Source organism: Myotis davidii, unplaced genomic scaffold, assembly GCF_000327345.1.
Source record: "Myotis davidii unplaced genomic scaffold, ASM32734v1 scaffold663, whole genome shotgun sequence".
Taxonomy (NCBI): Eukaryota; Metazoa; Chordata; class Mammalia; order Chiroptera; family Vespertilionidae; genus Myotis; species Myotis davidii.
In genome coordinates, this window is record NW_006295816.1 from 1,398,806 (window position 1) to 1,408,225 (window position 9,420).

Sequence of the window (9,420 nt, forward strand, 5' to 3'; positions counted from 1 at the left end):
GAAACCCACTGCGCCTCCCCGCGCCCTGAGCAGGGCCGCCTCTCCTCACTGGGCGGGGAGCGCTGCCCGGGGGTGGGCGGGCTGGGACCTCAGAGCCGGGGACACAGACCCTGGACCGAGTGCGGCGCCCCAGGCTGAGGGCTCAGCGGGTGGCGGGCCCCAGGCAACAGGGTGTCCAGGTTCCCTTCCGGTTGGCTCACCTGCCTGGTTTCGGGCCCATCCCCAGTCCGGGCCCATCAATGATGTTTCTATCTGCCCCCCCTCTAAAAACAAAACATTTTTTTTTTTGAAGACAAGAAAGCTAAACACTTTAAATCAAAAGGAAGTTGGGACACAGACCCTGGACCGAGTGCGGCGCCCCAGGCTGAGGGCTCAGCGGGTGGCGGGCCCCAGGCAACAGGGTGTCCAGGTTCCCTTCCGGTTGGCTCACCTGCCTGGTTTCGGGCCCATCCCCAGTCCGGGCCCATCAATGATGTTTCTATCTGCCCCCCCTCTAAAAACAAAACATTTTTTTTTTTGAAGACAAGAAAGCTAAACACTTTAAATCAAAAGGAAGTTAGATCTGGAACTAGGGGAGCACATGCTATAGAAATGACTCCTCCCATAAGCAGGGACAAGTGGAAGACAAGCGGGTTTGTCTTGTAAATGAGTGATAATGGCCTTAAATAATGGTCTGAATCTAGACAGGAGGAGGAGGGATTTCTGCTAATGTGGGTAGAAGAAAGAACTCGGCCCTGGCTGGTGTGGCCCAGTGGATAGAGCGTCGGCCTGGGGACGGAAGGGTCCCGGGTTTGAGTCCAGTCAAGGGCACGTGCCAGGGTTGTGGGCTCGATCCCCAATGGGGGCGTGTAGGAGGCAGTTGATCAATGATTCCCTCTCATCGATGTTTCTATCTCGCTCCCTCTTGGAAACATTATATATATATATATTTTTTAAAACAGAACTTCGGCTGTCAAAGAAATAAGTAAACCTGAGTCAGGAATCTAATATTCAATTCACCTTCTTAAAATATGTAGGAAGTCTGTGCTGATAAAGGACCTGAAATACAATAATTAAAAACAATCATACCCGAAACCGGTTTGGCTCAGTGGATAGAGCGTCGGCGTGGGGACTGAAAGGTCCCGGGTTTGATTCCGGTCAGGGGCATGTACCTGGGTTGCAGGGCACATCCCTAGTAGGAGATGTGCAGGAGGCAGCTGATCGATGTTTCTCTCTCATCGATGTTTCTCTCTCCCTTCCTCTCTGTAAAAAAATCAATAAAATATATTTTAAAAAAACAATCATATATTTTTAAATCTGTGGATACTTGGAAAGTTTTGCTCCATTGTCTTTAGATCCCAAATATTTTTCCCCTCTAATTTAACAGTAAATCTTTTCTGAGTATCTATTTGGTGCCATGTACAATTTCTAGATTCTGGGAACATAGCAGTGAACAAAACAGACAAAAATTCCTGTTCTCAAAGAGGTTAACATTATATTCCAGCAGGCCTGGGTGTGCTCGCTGATGTAAAACAAGATAAAATATATAGTGTATTAGAATGGTGATGTACTGTGGAGAAAAGCAAGGGAGAGATATAGTGGTTGTTGAGGTATGATTTTGAATAAATAATCGAGAGAACACCTAAAGGAGATGGGGAGGCCTATGATGTTGATATCTGAGCAAGGAGTAAACCAAGTGGAGGGAACAGGGAGTTGAAGTTGGGGTGTGCCCAGCAAGGGGGAGCAGCAGTGAGAAGCCCTGTAAGGGTTGTGGGATTGAGTGCAGACGAGAGGCAAAGCTAAGGGGAGACTGCAGAGGACACTGAAGGCGATCGGGAGCATGCTGCCTTGTGTGTTGAGGAGGGTAAAGCAGTGGAGCAGTTGAGCAAAGGGGTAACCTGACTTAAGGTTCGAGGGACTGCCTGCTTTGTAGAGAAGAGAATGTGAAGTGGGATAAGGGGAAACCAGGGAAACAGTTTGGAGGTCATTGCAGCTGTCCAAGCTGGTGGCAGTAGAGTAGGGGTGTCAGGTTTAGCAAATAAAAATATAGGCCACCTGTTTGGTAAAGTACATGATTGTCTAACCACTGTGCTGTACACCTGAAACCAATACAAAATTATATTGAAAATTATAATTGAAAAATTAAAAAAATATAGGAACCTAGTTAAATTTGAATTTCAGGTAAAAAATTATATATATTATACTAGTAGCCCAGTGCACGAGTTCGTGCACATTGAAAGTAAAATAATTAGAATATTTTAATATCGCTATTTGCCCTTTATAATAAAAGCGTCAACCAAATTCATGATTGACAGTGACAGATGGAAACACGATTGGCACCAGCAAGAGCTTTATATGTATCGCACATGTGCGAGTCAACTTAGCCTTTTTTTAAAAAATATATTTTATTGATTTTTTACAGAGAGGAAGGGAGAGAGAAACATCGATAGGAGAGAAACATCAATCAGCTGCCTCTCACACACCTCCCACTGGGGATGTGCCCGCAACCAAGGCACATGCCCTTGACCGGTCTGCAAGCCGATGCTCTATCCACTGAGCCAAACCAGTTAGGGCAATGAGTATAAATTACTTTTTATTTTTTTTTTTAATTTTATTATTTATTACAAAGGATATTACATATGTGTTATATAGATACTTTTTAAATTAAAAAAAATTTTTTGTTAATCCTCACCTGAGGATAATTTTCCATTACTTTTCAGAGTGTGGGAGGGAGGAAGCAGGTGGGAGAGAGAGAAACACATGAGAGATACATCAATTGGTTGCCTCCTAAGCAGGTATGTACCCTTGACTGGAATCGAACCCAAGACCCTTCAGTCCAAGGGCTGATGTGCTAACAGCCAAAGCACCTAGGGCTCTCTGCCCATTTTTAATCATTTGGCATTTGTTTTTTTGGTATTGATTTGTATACTGCCTGCTGGGGATCAAGCTGCAACCCAGGCATGTGCCCTTGACCAGAATGGAACTCAGGACCCTTCAGTCCACAGGCCAACGCTCTATCCACTGAGCCAAACTAGCTAGGGCTATATAAGTTCTTTATACATTTTGGATATTAAACTTTTATTAGATATGTGATTTAAAAATATTTTTTCCCATTCTGTAGATTGCCTTTTATTTTGTAATGTCTCCTCTTTCATTTATAAATTTAAGGATAAAGATACCTGCCTCACAAAATCATTAACCTTGTATCTTGCAATGTACCTAGCACTGCACCTGGCATATACCTGGGCTGTGTAGATGTATCTTGCAATGTGTCTAGTGCTGTGCCTGGCACATACTTGATCCTGTGGTGTATACCTCACATTCTTGCAAAAGAAGTGGTTATAAACACCCAAATTCGTGTTTTCCTAGATTAGGAAACTTCAATGTAACAGGTTTCTCTACAGAAGATTAAATTATATAAAAAGTATACTAAATGTATTTGTTCAGAACTTGTTTTATTCAGATCTATGTTGGAACAGTATTTGATATTTGATCATATAAATCTACCATATGTGTAGGACTCAATGGTAATATGTAATGATACATATGTTTTGTGAGAGCAGAGAGACAAAATTTAGAAATTGGGCTTGTTTCATGAAATCCGGGCTATACGCGCATCACAGGAACTGTGTGTCATATGCAGAGTATGGTATTGGCCGTGGCAGAGGAGGCAGCTGCTCAGGAGAGGTGTGGGAAGGCTTTTGCACAAAGCGCTCACTCTTCGTCCAGCTCCTTTATGCCCAACCCCTCAGCTCCCCTGGCCTTCCGAGGTCCTATCGTCCAGGAAGAACCGCTAATACATTAAATCATTGTATCAAGGCAATGAAGTGGGATGTATTGGGCTTTTCCTAAAAGCGGATTATTGGTCGGTGGCAAGAGAAAAGACCTAGAGAGCAGAGGATAGAAATCAGATTTCCTATTTCACAGGTGACTGGGCTCTCCCTGGTGGTATCAAGAAGGAGAGAAATTTCTACACAGTTTAACAGAGAATGCCTGTTTCTGGCTCAAAGGTAATGGGAATTTTCACTAATTGGATGAAAATATAACTACTGAAATGTCCTCATCTATGTATCATCACCAGTAAAGCAATCTTGGGGGGATTATAACCTTTTAAATTAATGTTTCTCTTTTTTTAAATAGGAATAATCATAAGAAATGAATTTTAATGTCTGGAATATCAAAGATATGCTCAGTATTCCCTCAACCTCTGGGTAAGTTTTTCAGTTATATAGTCTGATCTTAAAGATCTTTTAGTTATGTTTATTTTATAGAAAAAGGCTCTGTTGGTAATAGAGTTAGCATATAGTTTCTTCCCCTCGCCTGTCACTGCTGCACCCTCCCATACTTGTCCTTTTCCTTTCGCCTGTTTATGATGATAAAAGCACTGTCGATTCAGCTGTGTGTTCATTGAGCAATGACTCTGTCCAGCACGGGCCTAGGGACTGTGATGCCCAGGGACTGTGAGAGTTAGAGTCTGCGTGGGCTACCAAAGCACAGGACCGTAAATGGATGGCTTCACCAACAGGAATGTTCTCAGGTGTGGAGGTTGGAAGCCCTAGAACTTGATGCCAGCATAATTAGTTTCTGGGGAGAGGTCCCTTCCTGGCTTGCTGTGTCCTCACATTGTGGGGAAGGGGCAGCGGGGAAGAGCGAGCACCAGCCCATCATGAGGGCCCCACCTTCATGGTGTGTATGTTGTATGTTTAAAAGTATATAAATGGTATGTAATAGTGCTCATTTAGTTTTTACTTTTTTCTGCACTCAGAATTAGATTTTGAGACTTATTCATGTAGTTATATGTAAATTTAGCTTATTGCTTCAGTTATATGCATATGCCATATTTTATTTTTTATCCCTTTAGTGATGAAAAGATTCAACTTTTAAAAAGATAATGTTCTCTTAATCCCTAAAAATTTTATGAACTTTGATCTCCAAAATGGTATTAATACCCTACAGTGCTATTGTGCAAGCAGTAATGGTGTTATTGTTTGAATTCCCATCTGATTGTTCCCAAGTTGTTGTAATCAAAATAACTGGCATTCAAATTGTTCTTGTTTCTTTATAGGTTGTAGTGACAGTGTTCAGGGGATGGGAAGTCAGAATAGGCTAGCACTCTGCCCAGAATATTCTAAAATGAATAGTGATTTGATTTGTTCAAGATGTTTTCCACTAGCTATACTTTTCTTTTCTTGCTTAATTTCAGGACAACTAAGTCATCTAGCTGGGCTAATAATCCGGGTGATTATTCCAGTCTCAGTGACTCTCAGTTCCTCTTTGGATCCCAGTTCTGTCCAGAAAGTTCAGAGACCTTGTCAGCACCTTTGGATGTTGGTGTCCATTTGAGAGACCCAAAACCGTTACAAAAGGGTTCTCTGGATGTGAGTCTGACTGCCAGAATTTCTCTGCACACATTTCACCGCCATTATGGAGATAAGCATAAAGATGACTTATTCTGTTGAATTATATTTACTCTTCTAACTGGATTTGTGCTTATTGGTGATTCACTTGACTTGGTAGTTTGAAATGGAGGAAATATCTATATTTGCCGTTTCTTTTATTACTAAAGCATCCTATATAATAAAATGGTAATATGCAAATTGACCGAATGGCAGAATGACCGGTCGTATAACGCGCACTGACCACCAGGGGGCAGATGCTCAATGCAGGAGCTGCCCCCTGGTGGTCAGTGCGCTCCCACAGGAGGAGCACTGCTCAGCCACTAGCTGGGTTGACAGCTGGCAAGCACAGCAGTGGTGGCAGGAGCCTCTCTCTCTCTCCCACTGTAGTGCTAAGGATGTCCCCTGAGGGCTCCCAGACTGCTAAAGGGCGCAGACAGGGCTGAGGGGAAAACCCCCCAAGTGCACAAATGTTGTGCACTAGGCCTCTAGTATAGAATTGTTCCAGTTCCTTGATCACTTCTAGAGAGATCCAAATATTGCATGACATTTTCTATGACTAGTCATACTATTATTTATAAACATTTCATAAGAAAAAGAACTTTAGAAAAGTTGGAATAAAGTACATAAATTTTATTTTAGATGGACATTTTTTCTAGGAAATTTCAGGTGCTTTGTGGATTATAGTGCACTGTGCTACCTTATCTCCTTGAAGAAGGACATGAGGGTTCTGAGTTAATAAATAAGGGCCAGAGGGAGAAACCAAGTCTCTTGAGTCCTTGACTTTTTAAGACCAGCATGTCTTCTTTTGTGAGTCAGAAATAATTTTATGTATTTATTTATTTTGGTCTAGAACTAGATTTGACTTTATATACAGATTTATGTGCATCAAATAGAAACTTAACAAATCAGCTTAGCTCAGTGCTTTAAGTAGTAGGGTCTGCTGTGAGATGAGCATTTCAGTACAAACACTGTGCCCAGTGACATGAAGGAGCTAATGTACTCCTACATGCTCCAGAGTGCACTTTGCATCGGATGCAGGGATTGGCTCACCATGTGTCCACGTGCCCACTGTCCAGTTCATGTCCATCTTACCAGCTAGGCTAGTCCACTAGCAGCTGAGCAACAGCAATTTGAGTTTAACTGGTTAATACAAAAATGTTAACACATCACCTCAGAGATAGTATAAATAATTCTCTGTAGTAAATAAACTGAGGGTTGCCAGAGATGGGGAGAGGAGTAGGATGTTGGGCAGAAAAGGGGAAGGGGATTAAAAAATACAAACTTTCAGTTATAAAATAAGTCCCAGGAATGTAATGTACAGCATAGGGGATAGAGTCAATAATCTATAATAATAAAAGCATAATATGCTAATTAGATCAGACGTCCTTCCAGACAAAGCTGGGGCTGCGAGGAAAGCCCAGGTCCTGGGTGTCCGCCAGCAGCCGGAGGGAAGCCAGTACCAGCAGCTGGTGGAAGGAAAGCCTACTCTTGCACGAATTTTGTGCATCAAGCCTCTAGTGTTGTAATAACTATTTAACATGACAGATGGTTACTAGACCTAGATCACACAGGTGGTGATCTATCTCTTTGGAAGGTCTATAAATGTTGAATCGCTATGTTGTACACCTGAAAGTAATATAAATAATTTTGTATATCAACTATAATTAAAAATGAAATTTAAAAGATATAGCCGAAGCCGGTTTGGCTCAGTGGATGGGGCGTCAGTCTGTGGACTGAAGGGTCCCAGGTTTGATTCCGGTCAGGGGCATGTATCTTGGTTGCGGGCACATCCCCAGTAGGAGGTGTGCAGGAGGCAGCTGATCGATGTTTCTCTCTCATCGATGTTTCTAACTCTCTCTTCCTCTCCCGTCCTCCCCTTAAAAAAATCAATAAAATATATTTTAAAAAAAATAAATAAAAGATATAAATAAAACAGTTGATGGGAAAAATAATTATCTGTTGTTACCTTTAAATTTATGCAATTGATTTGAAGCCATTTTAGCTGGCATTTTATATCTCTCTGGGCCAGCAATGCAGAAACTATATTAATAAAAAGAGTTGTTTTTTAAATATAGTTTTCTTGAATATATGAACTAAAAAGGAAATACTACATGCTATGTTATTTAATATTATGATTTTCACTTACTGGTATTGTGATTATGACTCTGATTGTATAGAAAATAGTGAATGTTATAGGTATTTTTATATGTGAAATGCTATAATGATTTTTTTAACAGAATGAACCTAGTATTTTCACAAAGTACCAGACAAAACCCCAGCTGTTTGAAGAAGATATAAATGATGGAGGCTTATTTCCTCTTCCTTTGCCAGTTGGAAAATCAAAAGGCCTTTTGGAACAGTTTGAGGAGAAAAAGAAAATAGCAAAAGATAAACGTGACAGGTATGCAAACCTTTCAAGTAGACAAGATATCTTCTCTTTTATGAGGGAAACAGAAAATGGAATGCCAATAGTGACTAATTCAATTTCAGCAAGATAGCACTCTTGCCTTTATATCTCATCTAATTATTACTCTTGTTGGGCCAGTGTGGCTCAGTGGTTGAGTGTGGACCTATGAACCAGTAGGTCACAGTTTGATTCCTGGTCAGGGGCACATGCCCAGGTTTCAGGCTCAATCCCCAGTAGGGGGCATGCAGGAGGCAGCAAATGATCAATGATTCTCTCTCATCATTGATCTCTCTCCCTTCCTCTCTGAAATCAATAAAAATACATTTAAAAAAATTACTCTTTATTTGCTTTCTTGTCAGTATAACTTGTAGCAGATTTGAATATGGCTGCCACAGTTTTGGCCCCTCTGAAAAGTCAGCTGAAGGACTTCTTAGAAAGAAAATATTTGAGAGACAACCAAGATGGAGGCATAGGTAAACACCTGAACTTGCTGCCGCGCACAATCACATTAAAACTATAACTAATAGACAAAACGAATATCATCCAGAACCACAGGAAGGCTGGCTGAGTGGAAATTCTATGACTAGAAGGAAAGAGAAAAGTGCATTGAGTCCAGTAGAAGGTGCAGAGGTGCAGAAGTGCAGAGGTACAGAGGCACGTGAAAGGGGCTGGCAGCTGGGTACGCTGTTGTCTTTTTCAAATAGGAGGGAGATACAAGCTCCCGAATGCTCTGAACTCCAGTTACGGGCGAGAAGCTGGGAACCCAGATTCATACGGAGAGAAACTGGACTGTCTGGCATCGGGCCAGAATGTGAGGGCAGCTTTCTTGCAGAGGTGCTTGCAGCAGTCATTGTTCCTGAACGAGGCTGCAGGACACAGAGACCCAGGGACCTATTAGGGCAGGGCTGATGGGAAACCATTGTTGTTTGCTCCACCCTAGTGATTCCCTGAGACCCTGCCCCACCCAATTTACAACTCGACCCAAGCTGTGCACAGAGGCTTTTGCATACGAATGGCCTGGCCTTTCTCTGCCTAAAAACCTGTCAAACTGCAGCTGGGTCAGAGAACCCCAGAACTTCCAAAAGAAGGCCTAAGGCTCGAATCAGCAGCCTGCATTGCTTCACAGCCACCTGATCTGGGCACCTCCAAACCCCAAACAAAGAGGAGGAATCTGCAGATTTCTCTGTAACTCCTGCTGCATGGCCTCAGGCAGTGGCTGACTTTGAACCTTCTTGGAGATCCAAGAGCCAGTGCACCCAGACCATCAAATCAGAATGAGACCATCCAGATTACAACTCTTCACACCATAAGACACACACTCAGGGGGCAGACTCAGTGAGCACCAAAGCCCCACTGAAGCAAGTCCTGCCCCATAAGGGTGTCTCCAGCACAGAAGTTCTCCCACTGTAGACACAGCTGGTCCTCACAGCCAATTGGCCTGGAGGTCAATTCCTCCCAGTGATACAGCAATCGAGGTTTAACTACAACAAGACTGTGCAAACAGCCCACAAGGGGGTGCACCAAGAGTGTCCTCCTCAGGTAATTGGGGAGGCTGAGCCACTGGGCCCTCGAGGACACTTAGCACAGAAAGCCACTTTATCCACACAGGGAAGCATAAAAAATGCAGAGACAAAG

The 9,420-nt window shown here is 42.5% G+C and overlaps 1 protein-coding gene and 1 non-coding gene across 2 annotated transcripts in view; one reads left to right on the plus strand and one right to left on the minus strand.

The window, feature by feature from the left end:
* Positions 1–2,052, minus strand: part of LOC102766188 (chromosome unknown open reading frame, human C3orf84) — a 9,109-nt gene extending 7,057 nt beyond the window's left edge. The window contains exon 1 of the mRNA XM_015568273.1: positions 2,035–2,052. Within this exon, the coding sequence (XP_015423759.1) occupies positions 2,035–2,052 (18 nt within the window). The remainder of the gene's footprint in view (positions 1–2,034) is intronic.
* A 1,279-nt stretch (positions 2,053–3,331) lies between these two features.
* LOC102766456 lies at positions 3,332–7,916 on the plus strand. Its single transcript, XR_001515023.1, has 4 exons — positions 3,332–3,989; positions 4,120–4,190; positions 5,183–5,357; positions 7,616–7,916. It is a non-coding gene; the product is annotated as an uncharacterized LOC102766456 (transcript).
* The last annotated feature ends 1,504 nt before the right edge of the window (positions 7,917–9,420 follow it).